This window comes from Acinonyx jubatus, chromosome D1, assembly GCF_027475565.1.
Source record: "Acinonyx jubatus isolate Ajub_Pintada_27869175 chromosome D1, VMU_Ajub_asm_v1.0, whole genome shotgun sequence".
Taxonomy (NCBI): domain Eukaryota; kingdom Metazoa; phylum Chordata; class Mammalia; order Carnivora; family Felidae; genus Acinonyx; species Acinonyx jubatus.
This window is the reverse complement of record NC_069390.1, coordinates 82613753-82629212: the sequence shown is the minus strand read 5'-3', so window position 1 is coordinate 82629212 and position 15460 is coordinate 82613753. Positions and strand designations below refer to the sequence as shown.

Sequence of the window (15460 nt, the reverse complement as noted above, 5' to 3'; positions counted from 1 at the left end):
TGTGTATGCTATAAGAAAGTGGCCCAGATTCATTCTGCATTTCGCTGTCCTTTTTTCCTTGAACCATTTGCTGAAAATACTGTCTTTATTCCATTGTATACTCCTTTCTGCTTTGTAAAATATTAGTTGACCATATATTTGTGGGTCCATTTCTGGGTTCTCTATTCTATTCCATTGATCTATGTGTCTCTTTTTGTGCCAGTACCATACTGTCTTAATGATTACAGCTTTGTAATACAGTTTAAAGTCTGGAATTGTGATGCCTCCAGCTTTGGTTTTCTTTTTGTTTTTCTTTTTCTTTTTCTTTTATTTTACAAATTTTTAAACTTTTATTTATTAACGTTATTACATTATGGTGTTTATTTACCCAGGTGTCTCTGGTTTTCTTTTTCAACATTACTTTGGCTATTCAGGAGTCTTTCGTGGTTCCATACAAATTTTAGGATTGTTTGTTCTAGGTCTGTGAAGAATACTGGTGTTATTTTGATACGGATTGCATTGAATGTGTAGATTGTTTTGGGTAGTATCTTAGCAATATTTTTTCTTCTAATCCATGAGCATGGAATGTTTGCCCATTTCTTTGAGTCTTCTTCAATTTCTTCCATAAACTTTCTATAGTTTTCAGCATACAGATCTTTTACCTTTTTGGTTAGGTTTATTCCTAGGTATTTTATGGGTTTTGGTGCAATTGTAAATGGGATTGATTCCTTGATATCTCTTGCTGCTGCTTCATTAGTGGTGTATAGAAATGCAGGCAATTTCTATGCATTGGTTTTATATCTTGCAACTTTGCTGAATTCATGTGTCATCTCTAGCAATTTTTTTGGTGAAATCTTTCAGGTATTCCATATAGACTATCATGTCATCTGCGAAGAGTTTTACTTATTCCTTGCTGATTTGGATGCCTTTTTTCTTTTTGTTGTCTGATTGCTGAGGCTAGGACTTCCAATACTATGTCGAACAACAGTGGTGAAAGTAGACATCCCTGTTGTGTTTCTGACCTTAGGGGGAAAGCTCTCAGTTTTTCCCCATTGAGTATGATATTAGCTGTGGGCCTCTCATATATGGCTTTTATGATGTTAAGCTATGTTCCTTCTATCCCTACTTTCTTGAGGGTTTTTATCAAGAAAGGATGCTGTATTTTGTCAAATGCTTTTTCTGCATCTATTTAAAGGCACCAGGTTAATATTTTAGCTTCTTATGTTTTCTTATTCTGTTTTCCTTGAGCACTTTTAGTTGTGTTTAATGCCTGAGTTTATAGAGGTAACTGTTTCATTGAGATTCTTAACTTCACAGCAATATTTTTGGGCCACAATTTTGACTGTCCCATGGCAAGTGTTTGATGTTTATCTTTTGTAATTTCTTTCCTTTTTTTCTCCCTGTTTTTATGGTAATTAAAAAACGTATTCTGTTCTTATTCCTTTTTTATTATTACTCTTTAGTTAAGATCAGTTTTTATTGGTTCAAAAACTTAAGTGACGTTCTATGAGATAGAGTACATGACTGTATCTCAGGCTAAAAATCTTAATGACACATTGTTTTATGTAGGGATGAATTCTTTTCTTTACCTACCTCCTTTTTCCCATTTTTGGCTGACCAAGGGAAGCAGTTGAAATCTGCTTTCAGATGTCTCACAAGCAGACTTCTTTCCACTAATAGTTTTTATCTGTGATTCTGCGATAATTGCTTTCTTTCAAGCTTCTGATACATTTTGTTATGCAAAGTGTACTCCTTTTGCCAGCTCATGTGCCCCATTTTGTAATTAAAAATAAAAAAACTTTTGATATTTCACTATAGGATATGCTTTATATTTGGGAGAAATTTGTGCTGGCACCCTTTCCTCAAGTCATCAACAAAAAGCATCTTCTTTCTTCATTTGTTTAATACATGATAGAACTTCACTACTTTGGCACTCGTTCTTTTTAATTTATATTTTGAAGTTTCAGATGTCTGCTAGGTTCATGGAAGATGTTGTTTGTGTTTCCATTTCTCATTCTTCATTTTGGTTTTGAGGATATCCAAGAGGAGAATATCAAATGCACCAATAGCACAGTACCACTTTAATACCAGAAATCAGTCTTCCCTCTTTAATACAAATGGCATTTGTGTAGTAAAAGTTTCTGATGAAAAAGTAATTAAACTACCAAAAAGGAAGAAAATGGAAGCCAGGTAATATGGATTTAATTCAGGAAACAGAATATAATATAAAAATTCTTATTAATATTCATAAATATACAGATAATATTATTTATACATGAGACAAGAGTAAGATATTAAGAAAAAAGGATACTCAGAGAACCAAAAGAAACCTTTGAAATAATTTTATCATTTATTGTGTTGACCATTTGAGGGGCATTTTCAATCTAGAGATACATATCCTTCAGTTAAAGGAAGTTTTCATGTTAGTTATTTGTAATTTCCTTTCCTCTGTGTTCTTTGTCCTCTTTTCATAACCTTTATTAGTAAGGTGTTGGGCATCCTAAATTGATCTTATAAGATATTTAAGTTGTCTCATATTTTATATCCTGTTGACTTTTACTATTTATAGGAAATTTCCTCAATTTTACCTCCAACTCATTTTTAACTTTTTATTTAAAGTTTTTATCTTGTATTCAATTTTTCTGATATTCTTTTTACATCTTCTCAGGCTTGGTATTTGCTTTTGTTTGTTTTTAGAGGAATAAACCCATTATGGTCATGGAATTCTGGGTTGGCTGGTTTGACACATGGGGAGGTAAACATATGATTAAAAATGCTGAAGGTAAGTGTTTTGCAGTGTTTGACCCCAAGTAGAGGTGGCCCTGAGTCATGGATCATTCACACATTTCTTTGCTAATTAATTAGCTCATTCAACCACAAATATTATTCAATACCTATTAGGTACAGGGATTTGGGTAGGCTTGAGGGTGCATTGATGAACAAAAATGACCTGGTTCCTACCCTCAGGGTAGAGATGAAAAATAATTAAGAGTTTAGTATAATTGACAGTTAAGAAATGATCAAGAGTTCCATATATGAAAAGTGCTTTGAAGCAAACAAACAGGTGCAGTGATAGAAAAGACAGGGACAGGCCTGCAGACGTAAGGCGAGGTGGTCATGGAAAGGGTCTTGGAAAGATAACATCTCTGAAGAAGGGGATGCATTTGCTAAAAGTCTTAATCGTCTCTGGTAAATGCACAGGCCATTGCCATGGTGTTGTCAACTACATGGTAGTAATTATCAGAAGACAATATGCGATGATAGTTGAAAGCATGGATCCTGGAACCAAAGAGATAAGGATTTCAGTCTTAACTCTGCTAGTCTGCATAACTAGCTGTGTGACCCAAGGCAGCTTTCCTTGTCTGCTAAGTCTCAGTGCCCTCACCTGAAACAGGAATTATCAAGTAACCTACCTCATAGGCTTGTTGTGAGGATTTAATTAGATAAACCACTCAGAACAGTGCCTGGCAGATGTTGTTGACTTAATAAAAATATTTTGCTACTAAAGATATTTTGCTGTTGATATGAAAACAAGCTCACTTGTACCAGAAGTAAAGCAAACCAACAAAAAATACCAGGTAACTGAGGAAAGCCCACTTGGACCGAAACAAACCAAAACAAAACAAAAAAACCCACCACCACCACCAAAGTTTTCTGATCACTTTCATGTCAGGCACTATGCCATGTTTCTTATGTATATTCTGTCATCAATACTATGAGGTAGTAGGAATTAGGACCTTCATTTAGGAGATAAAGAAGGAGGCTCTGAGAGAAAAATAGGCTGTCCAATTCATGCAAATATTAAAAAGCACAGCCAGGATTGAATTCCACATGTTCCCCATGATGGCCAGTAGAAAGATGATCATATCTTTTAAATCATGGTGACAAAATAAGAGTTTCTGTGGCTAAATATTGGGAATAGCCACTTGTGGACTATTGCAGTGGTTTTAAATGAGTGTCTCAAGAGATAGTAATCCTGGAATGGAGTAATGAGGTTATATTAATTTATTTGTACAATTTCAAAAAATTTAATGAACATTAGATACTTAAGTGACATAAAGGTTCTTGGGCCATTATTAAATATATACAACATACAGCCAAATTATGTACATACTCTGAGAAAAATAATTTTTTAAAAGTCTTTTGGTATTGATAAGACTTGGTTTCCTGGAATAGTTGTGGTCAATTCCACCTATTTTCTGGTTAGAATCTTAGCGGAGGTTGGAGAACAAAATAATTAAGTTGATTATGTGGGGGAGGGGTTTGAGAATGATAAGATTTTATCAGAGACTTCTGTCTTAATTTTTAATTTTCTCTGTGTTCTTTTCCTCCTTTACAGATGTTGAGGATACTGTGTCCAAATTTATCACATCTGAAATCTCCTTCAATGTATATATGTTCCATGGTGGAACCAACTTCGGTTTCATGAACGGGGCCACATATTTTGGGAAACACAGAGGTATTGTCACTAGTTATGGCAAGTGCTCACTGGTATGGTCACCTCTTGGCATAGTGGTACTGGAGCTCTACAGAGGAGGTTCCAAAAGCATGCCCTGAGCATCAATGAATTCTTGACCTATAATTTATGCTGAGCATTCAGGATTTTCCTGTCTAATTTCCTTTCTTTTGTGATGTTCATAATGCCCCCAACAGGCTGTAATTGAATAGATGCGGTGCCTCAGACCTAGAGCCCTGCTTCACTCATCATATATACTGATCCCTTGAGTTGAACCTTCTAAGACACACAGAATACAAATAGTGACTGCTGTGTGGTCACTGATAGACACACCAAGGCAATCCAGACTGAGGGAAGAAGGGAGTGTCCATTAGAAAGTAAAACAGAAAGATGAGTCCAGTGTCTTGGCAGCCTCAGATCCTCAGGAAGTGTTGTGTGGAATGCTCCCAAAGTGGCATTACTTGCACCCTCCCACCCCGCCCCAGCCTGGGATGGACTGGTCCAGGGGGTGGGGAAGATGTATGTTCTGTCTCCCTCTGGTAGTCCTGACCTGTCTCATGACAGAAGTGCTGAAACAGGGTCTATTATGGAGGGTTTCCTGCCAATGACAATATCCTGGTGTCTTGCAGACTATGATGCTGTGCTGACAGAGGCTGGGGATTACACAGAAAAATATTTCAAGCTTCGAAAACTCTTTGGATCTGTTGTAGGTACTCAGAAACATTTTTAACTTGAGGGAGGTTCTCCTGATGAAGTGGAAGGGTAAGGCAAGGGAAGGTTCCCTCATGGGCAGAAACTTGGAGACTTAAGACCTATGGCAAACTTAAGTTCAAATCCCAGTTTTCCCACTTAAAAGATAAGTGGCTTTGCATGAGTATTTTAAGCCCATAAACCTGTTTCCTCATTGAAACATAAAGACAATGATATTTGACTCCTATAGTGACTGTGAAAATTAAGTTACTATTTGTAGAGCTCTTAATATGATGACATAGTACCCTCACATACACTAGCAAAAGCTATCTTACTTCATTTTACTTGTTTAAATAAAGTCAATCATCTACTATGTTCTAGAAAGTAAGTGAGCACTGGCATTGCCAGAAGGCATAAGGTACAGTTCTTGTTCCCTGAGAGCCTTTAGTCTATATGATCAACATTACCCTGTAGAGGTGTGTGTCTATAAGCTATCTGTGCATACAAAATAGTTCCAACTGTTATTTACAGTTTCTCATCACTCTTGGAGAAGTATCGCATATGCTAGGATAGGACCCATTTCTCTTGTTGGCTCTGGGGTACAAGAGTTCTTGGGTAGGGCTGAGGAAGTTTGGAGAAGGCAGTAGTTATTTTAGGCACTTCTTGCCCCATGACTCATTTTCATTTCAGTAGTGCATCTGCCCCCTTTACCCAAGCTCTCTCCCAAGGCTGAGTATCCCGCTGTGAAACCATCCCTTTATTTGCCACTGTGGGATGTTCTACAGTACTTAAATAAGGTGAGTACTGCCTGGCACTAGAATGGAGGAGTGACCATTGGGGGCATGGGGACAAGGCCTTAGACCACAGAGTAGAGAATCCTTTAAGAACTTTTTATTGGGAAGGGTGAAAATAAATCCTTTGGATGCCCATATTTAGAATTATGGGGTAAGAACCACAAACTTTCTGGGTAGACTGTGAAGAGGCTTCAACCTGAAGAATGAATGAGGGTGGGGGAGAGGCAAGATATTGGAGGATCCTCTTTGCCAGCTCAGATGAACCCATCTGATAGATGCTCTTGTGTGGGACTACATGATCCCTATGGGAAAGACTAAGAGCCAGGAACCCATGACACTGAGTTTGACTCTACAGTCAAATAGGCCAAATCACTGAACTTTTATGGGTTCATACTCTCCCTTTAAAATTATATTACTTGTACTATTTTGAAGAAAAGGTTAAAATTATTTGAAAAATTTTAACTCTTGAATTCATATTAGTTTCACCTCTGCTATCACTGTTTTAGATAAAAAGTCATGATCGGCACATTGTAGATGCTAACTAAATGTTTGCTTTAGTGCATAATTCTTTACTTAACTTAGTTTATGTTGAAATACAACTTATTCACTCCATTAATGGCATGATTGCAGTAATTTTTCCCTCTACCATGCTCCCACCATCCCTTGAGTTTTTCAGACAGTGAAGACGTGGAGATGATGCAAAAGAGCATTATCACATTGCACTGGTTTTAGTATTTCTCATCCAAATATCTGTTGGGGACAATTAAGAGGTACAACAAAAAATGACAAGAGCCTGTGGAAGAAGGATCCCAACTTCTCATCATCCTGGTTCCTGTTTCTGCAATGTTTCTCTCACAGCCTGTTATATCTCATACACCAGTCAACATGGAGAGCCTCCCTATAAACAATGGGAATGGCCAGTCCTATGGATTAGTGCTTTATGAGACTTTTATCTGCTGTGGAGGTTCTCTCCATGCTAATGTTCAAGATACAGCACAGGTAGGGGTCAGCAGGCTGTCTATGGAGGTAAGCAGAACATTTAGCCTGACTTATTGGGAAGGATTGTCAATGGTCACTTTACTGTTAGATAATATTTTCAAGCACCTATTATCTGTGAGGCACTGGGAATATAAAGTCAAACCAAAGAAACTTGCTTTCTGCTTTATCACAAATTAAGTGTATGAAAGCCTCCTGGTTAGCTTCTATCCATCTGTGATCACCAAGGCCAGTCCCTTACTTCATAATGATCTGTTCCCTAAACCAGAGCCTCTCTTTTCCTTTCTTCAGGTACACCTACCAGTCTGATGCTGGCTCTTCTTTCGCAGGTGTTTTTGAATGAGAAAAATATAGGACTTCTGGGAGATGGTATTAAGAAGTTGAACATTCCTAAAATCTGGGTATGTGATTCAAGAGTATGGGTGCTTCCTTAGACCTCTGACTCAAATGTAGTCATAGCCTGGTCCTGAGATAGACTACCTCCTTCTTATGCCACTGTCCTTTGGTATTGTTCCTCATTTGGGTTTCCAGCAGCAAGTATTTAGGGCTATAAGCATAAATGCATCTCCTAGGTCCAAGTTTAGCAGAGCTGCAGCATACACGCTTCAGTGTGAATGGAAATTCTCCATTAGGCCCCGAGTCAATCATCTGCCCCTGGTTAGGTCTCTGATCAAAGGCACACAGTTGAGTCAAGGCAAATTCTTTCCTAAGGCAAGTCAGCAGGGAAAACGAAAGATTGAGTTTGGAACAGGAACACAAAGAGTCCTCATGAGAGAGGAGGATTGTTGGGCTCTAGAGTAGAGCCCATTTTCTCCCATTTACTTGTACTTCCATCTGGGACTCAGAGAATAGAATGGGTTCTAGAGTAAAAACTCTATGTAGCCATGTAGTCTCTGTGAACTGGTCTATCCCAAGCAGGAATGTCAACAACTACTTCTCCTCCTCCTTCTCCTCTTCCTCTTTCTCCTCCTCCTTTTCCCTCCGCCTCCTCACCCTCTCCTTTCTCTCTCCCTGTCCCTCTGCTTCTTCTTAGGAATGTCAACTTCTAAGAATCCTGGTGGAGAATCAAGGACGAGTCAATTTCTCATGGAAAATTCAAGATCAGCGGAAAGGTGGGAAACAGGCTGTAATCTCTCTTTATGGTTAATTGGATCCTATACTGAAGCAGTATTGCACTTGGGAGGAAAAAATGAAACACTTGAGCAGTGGGATACCTAGGTCCCAGAACCAAAGACTCAAATTCCTTCCCTCTCCCTGGTCCTGCCTTCTCCTGGTAGGAAAGCACAGCAGTTAGGTTGGGTCTTGGCCTATTGTGGAGCAAGGCCCAGTCTCCCATTGGGAATTTCAGAGAAAGTTCTGATACTAAGTCTTCGTTTTCTTGGTAATATGGAAACATACAAGAAACTTTCAGTTATAGCAGGCCAGACAAGTGTTTGCCCTCCTGTCTGAGCCATTGTCACAGGCATATACAGTCTGCATTTCTTTTCCAGACACTGAAGAATGTCTGGTCCCTGTCCACATTCTTTCCTACCCCCACTTGCAGGATTAACTGGATCTGTCACTATTGATAACATTCCCTTGAACGGTTTTATTATCTACTCTCTGGAGATGACCATGAGCTTCTTTGAAAGGTATGTTCCTACTTATGCCCAAAAAACACTTGGAGGGATCAGGGGGCTTACAGATGTCAAACTCTTCACTTTGTAGATGACGAGCCAAGATTCAGAAAAGTGAAATGATTTACCCCTGATTATAGAGTGCTTTAAGGTCAGGACTAGAACCCCAGAACGAGTTTTCTGACTCCTGATTTAATGCTTCTAATATATCTCCCTGATATCAGAATTCTGGGCTCTGAGTGGGGAAACGTTGGCACTAGAAAGAGGAGGGGGTCTTCTTCAAATCTCTGCTCTTTCTCTAGGCTCCGCTCTGCCACCTGGAAGCCTGTCCGAAAAAACTATTCAGGCCCTGCCTTCTACCTTGGTACCTTGAAGGCTGGCTCTTCACCCAAGGACACTTTCCTGAGACTACTTGTAAGTGAGCTGACCTAATCTCTTCTGGTGTCCCAACCACCTATTCTTTTCAAAAGAGTTTTGAAGCAAAGCTATAGTGTTCCTGGAAGGGATACCTCCCTATTCTATTTGTTTTTCTCTTTCTCATTTGGAACAAGACTTCTGACATTTCTTAATCTTCCTAATTTATCATTAGTAAAAAAATAATAAATCAGAACACAATGGAAAATTCGAAATAATAGGAAGCTATAGAATGAAAATGATGAAATTTCTCCTTCTAATCTATTCCCTATTCCAATTCCTTTCTATTTCTCAGGACTAAACATTACCCATGTCACTGGACCAAAATGGGCCACTCCTTGGTGAGTTATGGATAAAGACTATACCAAGTGGAGTTGCCTACAAGGAGATCATGAAAAATAATTTCCAAAGCCTGTCCCCTTAAAGATGGGAAAGCAGACTCCTTTTAGTAGGGCTTGGAATGGATATTCGGAAGGGGTTTTAGCATTATCATGAGGTTGAGGTCACTTCTGGCAATTTTTGGTTCCTCTGCACGGGTGTGGTCCTCAAATATTTCTTTTTCTATTCCAGCAGTACCTTAGTTTCTTTCTAAAGGTAAGATTGACAGCTAGGTAGAAGCTTCTAGGAGTTTAGTTCCTAAAAGGTAATATTTACAGACAGAAACTTCTATAAGAAATTTCCTGAGTTCAGGGGATTAGGCTGGTGATATCAACAGTTTGTGCGATTTCATATATAACTTTGCCAAAACATATACACAATTATTCCATTAATAGGAAGGGGATCATTCCCTAAATTATGTTCTGCAACTTTGGGGGGGCAGTGACACACACACACACACACACACACACACATAATGACATAAATGCATGAAATATTATGCACAAAATAAATGAACAGTTCAATAAATTATAACAAAGTGAACACCATGTAATTTATTTGACATAAAAAAATAAAATATTGTCAGCACCCCTCCCAATCACTGCCTCTCCTCTCTAACTATTATCGTAACTTCTAACACTCCAATTCAGTGCTTCTTCTTTAGACTTCATGTAAGTTGAACTGCCTTCCCCCCCCCCCCCCCGCATGGCTTTTTTTGTTGCTGAGATTCAGCCATTAAATGATGTTGTGGGCTTTATTCATTTTCATAGTTGTATAGGATTCCATTTTATAAAATACCATACTTTATTTAATCTTCAACCATCATTCTACTGTTGATAGACATTTATATTATTTCTAGTGTTTGACTACTATATATATATATATTTTATTTTTTAATATGAAATTTATTGTCAAATTGGTTCCCATAGAACACCCAGTGCTCCTCCCAACAGGTTCTCTCCTCAATGCCCATCACCCATTTTCCCCTCCCACCACGCCCCATCAACCCTCAGTTTGTTCTCAGTTTTTAAGGGTCTCTTATGGTTTGACTCCTTCCCTCTCTGTCCTTTTTTTCTCCCACCCTTCTACTCCCCCATGGTCTTCTGTTAAGTTTTCTCAGGATCCACATAAGAGTGAAAACATCAGGTAACTGTCTTTCTCGGTATGACTTATTTCACTTAGCATAACACTCTCCAGCCCCATCCACATTGCTACAAAAGGCCATATTTCATTCTTTCTCTTTGCCATGTAGTATTCCATTGTGTATATAAACCACAACTTCTTTATCCACTCATCAGTTGATGGACATTTAGGCTCTTTCCATAATTTGGCTATTGTTGAAAGTGCTGCTATAAACATTGGGGTACAAGTGCCCCTATGCATCAGCACTCCTGTATCCCTTGGGAAAATTCCTAGCAGGGCTACTGCTGGGGCAGAGTAGATCTGTTTTTAATTTTTTGAGAAACCTCCATATTGTTTTCCAGAGTGGCTGCACCAGTTTGCATTCCCACCAACAGTGCAAGAGGGTTCCCATTTCTCCACATCCTCTCCAGCATCTATAGTCTCCTGATTTGTTCATTTTGGCCACCCTGACTGGCATGAGGTGGTATCTGAGTGTGGTTTTGATTTGTATTTCCCTGATGAGGAGCGACATTGAGCATCTTTTCATGTGCCTGTTGGCCATCTGGATGTCTTCTTTAGAGAAGTGTCTATTCATGTTTTCTGCCCATTTCTTCACTGGGTTATTTGTTTTTTGGGTGTGGAGTTTGGTGAGTTTCTTTATAGATTTTGGATACTAGCCCTTTGTCCAATATGTCATTTGCAAATATCTTTTCCCATTCCTTTGGTTGCCTTTTAGTTTTGTTGATTGTTTCCTTTGCATTGCAGAAGCTTTTTATCTTCATGAGGTCCCAATAGTTCATTTTTGCTTTTAATTCTTTGCCTTTGGAGATGTGTCAAGTAAGAAATTTCTGCGGCTGAGGTCAGAGAGGTTTTTTTCCTGCTTTCTCCTCTAGGGTTTTGATGGTTTCCTGTTTCACATTCAGGTCCTTCATCCATTTTGAGTTTACATTTGTGAATGTGTAAGAAAGTGGTCTAGTTTCATTCTTCTGCATGTTGCTGTCCAGCTCTCCCAGCACCATTTTTTAAAGAGACTGTCTTTTTTCCATTGGATATTCTTTCCTGCTTAGTCAAAGATTAGTTGGCCACACATTTGTGGGTCCAATTCTGGAGTCTCTATTCAATTCCATTGGTCTATTTGTCTGTTTTTGTGCCAATACCATACTGTCTTGATGATTACAGCTTTGTAGTAGAGGCTAAAGTCTGGAATTGTGATGCTTCTCGCTTTGGTCTTCTTCTTCAATATTACTTTGGCTATTCAGAGTCTTTTGTGGTTCCATACAAATTTTAGGATTGCTTTTTCTTTTTTTTTTAATTTTTTTTAACGTTTATCTATTTTTGAGACAGAGAGAGACAGAGCATGAACGGGGGAGGGGCAGAGAGAGAGGGAGACACAGAATTGGAAGTAGGCTCCAGGCTCTGAGCCATCAGCCCAGAGCCCGACACAGGGCTTGAACTGACGGACCGTGAGATCGTGACCTGAGCTGAAGTCGGACGCTTAACCGACTGAGCCACCCAGGCGCCCCTAGGATTGCTTTTTCTAGCTTTGAGAAGAATGCTGGTGCAATTTTGATTGGAATTGCATTGAATGTGTAGATAGCTTTGGGTAGTATAGACATTTTGACAATATTTATTCTTCCAATCCATGAGCACAGAATGTTTTTTCCATTTCTTTGTACCCTCTTCAATTTCTTTCATAAGCTTTCTATAGTTTTCAGCATACAGAGCTTTTACATCTTTGGTTAGGCTTATTCCTAGGTGTTTTATGACTCTTGGTGCAGTTGTGAATGGGATCAGTTTCTTTATTTGTCTTTCTGTTGCTTCTTTATTGGTGTATAAGAATGCAACTGATTCTGTACATTAATTTTGTATCCAGTGACTTTGCTGAATTCATGTATTGGTTCTAGCAGACTTTTGGTGGAGTCTGTCGGGTTTTCCATGTAGAGTATCATGTCATCTGCAAAAAGGAAAAGGTTTACTTCATCTTTGCCAATTTTGATGCCTTTGGTTTCCTTTTGTTGTCTGATTGCTGATGCTAGCACTTCCAACACTATGTTAAACCACGTTGGTGAGAGTGGATATCCCTGTCGTGTTCCTGATCTCAGGGAAAAAGCTCTCAGTTTTTCTCCATTGAGGATGATGTTAGCTGTAGGCTTTTCATAAATGGCTTTTATGATGTTTAAGTATGTTCCTTCTATCCGACTCTCACTCTCTCAAGTGTCTTTATGAAGAAAGATGCTGATTTTGTCAAAGGCCTTTTCTGCATCGATTAACAGGATGATATGGTTCTTATCTTTTCTTTTATTAATGTGATGTATCACATTGATTGATTTGCGAATGTTGAACCAGCCCTGCATCCGAGGAATGAATCCCACTTGATCATGGTGAATAATTCTTTTTATATGGTGTTGAATTAGATTTGCTAGTATCTTGTTGAGAATTTTTGCATCCATATTCATCAGGGATATTGGCCTGTAGTTCTCTTTTTTTGCTGGGTCTCTGTCTGGTTTAGGAATCAAAGTAATACTGGCTTCATAGAATGAGTCTGGAAGTTTTCCTTCCCTTTCTATTTTTTGGAAGAGCTTGAGAAGGATAGGTATTATCTCTGCTTTAAACGTCTGGTAGGACTTCCCTGGGAAGCCATCTGGTCCTGGACTCTTATTTGTTGGGAGATTTTGGATAACTGATTCAATTTCTTCGCTTGTTATGGGTCTGTTCAAGTTTTCTATTCCTTCCTGTTTGAGTTTTGGAAGTGTGCTTAGTTTTGGGTGCTTAGGAATGTGTCCATTTCTTCCAGGTTGTCGGTTTTGTTGGCATATAATTTTTCATAGTATTCCCTGATAATTGTTTGTATCTCTGAGGGATTGGTTGTAGTAACTCCATTTTCATTCATGATTTTATCTATTTGGGTTCTCTCCCTTTTCTTTTTGAGAAGCCTAGCTAGAGGTTTATCAATTTTGTTTTTGTTTTGTTTTTTTTTTTTCAAAAAACCAACTCTTGGTATCATTGATCTTCCTACTGTTTTTTAGGTTCTATATTGTTTATTTCTGCTCTGATATTTATTATTTCTATTCTGCTGGGTTTGGGGTGTCTTTGCTCTTCTGATTCTATTTCCTTTAGGTGTGCTGTTAGATTTTATATTTGTGATTTTTCTTGTTTCTTGAGATAGGCCTGGATTGCAATGTATTTTCCTCTCAGGACTGCCTTTCCTGCATCCCAAAGCTTTTATATTGCTGTATTTTCATCTTCCTTTGTGCGCATGTATTTTCAAATTTCTTCTGTAATTGCCTGGTTGACCCATTCATTCTTTAGTAGGGTGTTCTTTAACCTCCATGCTTTTGGAGGTTTTCCAGGCTTTTTCCTGTGGTTGATATCAAGTTTGATAGCATTGCAGTCTGAAAGTGTGCATGGTACGATCTCAACTCTTTTATACTTATGAAGGGCTGTTTTGTGACCCAGTATGTGATCTATCTTAGAGAATGCTCCATGTGCACTCGAGAAGAAAGTATATTCAGTTGCTTTTGGATGCAGAGTTCTAAATATATCTGTCAAGTCTATCTGATCCAATGTATATTTCAGGGCCTTTGTTTCTTTACTGATCCTGTGTCTAGATGATCTATCCATTGTTGTAAGTGGAGTATTAAAGTCCCCTGCAATTACCACATTCTTATCAATAAGTTGCTTATGTTTGTGATTGTTTTATATATTTGGGGGCTCCTGTATTCCATGCACAGACATTTATAATAGTTAGCTTTTCCTGATGGATAGACCCTGTAATTCTTATATAATGCCCTTCTTCTTCTCTTGGTACAGGCTTTAATTTAAAGTCTAGTTTGTCTGATATAAGTATGGCTACTCCAGCTTTCTTTTGACTTCCAGTAGCATGGTAGATAGTTCTCCATCCCCTCCCTCGCAATCTGAAGGTGTCCTCAGGTCTAAAATGAGTCTCCTGTAGACAGTAATAGAGGGGTATTGTTTTTTTATCCACTCTAATGCCCTATGTCTTTTGGTTGGAGCATTCAGTCCCTTTACATCCAGTGTTATTATAAATAGATACGGGTTTAGAGTCATTGTGATATCTGTAGGGTTCATGCTTGTACTGATGTCTCTGGTACTTTGTGGTCCTTGCAACATTTCACTCACAGAGTTCCCCTTAGGATCTCTTGTAGGGCTGGTTTAGTGGTGATGAATTCCTTCAGTTTTTGTTTGTTTGCAAAAACCTTTATCTCTCCTTGTATTCTGAATCACAGACTTTCTGGGTAAAGGATTCTTGGCTGCATATTTTTTCTGTTCATCACTTTGAAGATTTCCTGCCATTCCTTTCTGGCCTGCCAAGTTTCAGTAGATAGGTCTGCTACTACCGTTATGTGTCTACCTTTGTATGTTAGGGCCCATTTATCCATACCTGCTTTCATTTTTTTTCAATATATGAAGTTTATTGTCAGATTGGTTTCCATACAACACCCAGTGCTCATCCCAAAAGGTGCTGTCCTCAATACCCATCACCCACCCTCCCCTCCCTCCCACCCCCCATCAAACCTCAGTTTGTTCTGTTTTTAAGGGTCTCTTATGCTTTGGCTCTCTCCCACTCTAACCTCTTTTTCTTTTTGTTTATTTACTTCCCCTCCCGCATGGGTTTCTGTTAAGTTTCTCGGGATGCACATAAGAGTGAAACCGTATGGTATCTGTCTTTCTCTGTACGGCTTATTTCACTTAGCATCACACTCTCCAGTTCCATCTACGTTGCTACAAAGGGCCGTATTTCATTCTTTCTCATTGCCACATAGTATTCCATTGTGTATATAAACCACAATTTCTTTATCCATTCATCAGTTGTTGGACATTTAGGCTCTTTCCATAATTTGGCTATTGTTGAGAGTGCTGCTATAAACATTGGGGTACAAGTGCCCCTATGCATCAGTATTCCTGTATCCCTTGGGTAAATTCCTAGCAGTGCTATTGCTGGGTCATAGGGTAGGTCTATTTTTACTTTTTTGAGGAACCTCCACACTGTTTTC

General features: G+C 38.7%; 1 protein-coding gene across 1 annotated transcript in view; it reads left to right on the top strand.

The window, feature by feature from the left end:
- The window catches only part of LOC106975148 (beta-galactosidase-1-like protein 3), a 63699-nt gene that overhangs the window by 34074 nt on the left and 14165 nt on the right, over positions 1 to 15460 (top strand). The window contains 9 exon segments of the mRNA XM_027036960.2: positions 2677 to 2761; positions 4319 to 4456; positions 5065 to 5145; positions 5816 to 5922; positions 6778 to 6918; positions 7245 to 7316; positions 7949 to 8027; positions 8459 to 8546; positions 8834 to 8945. Of these exon segments, the coding sequence (XP_026892761.1) occupies positions 2677 to 2761; positions 4319 to 4456; positions 5065 to 5145; positions 5816 to 5922; positions 6778 to 6918; positions 7245 to 7316; positions 7949 to 8027; positions 8459 to 8546; positions 8834 to 8945 (903 nt within the window).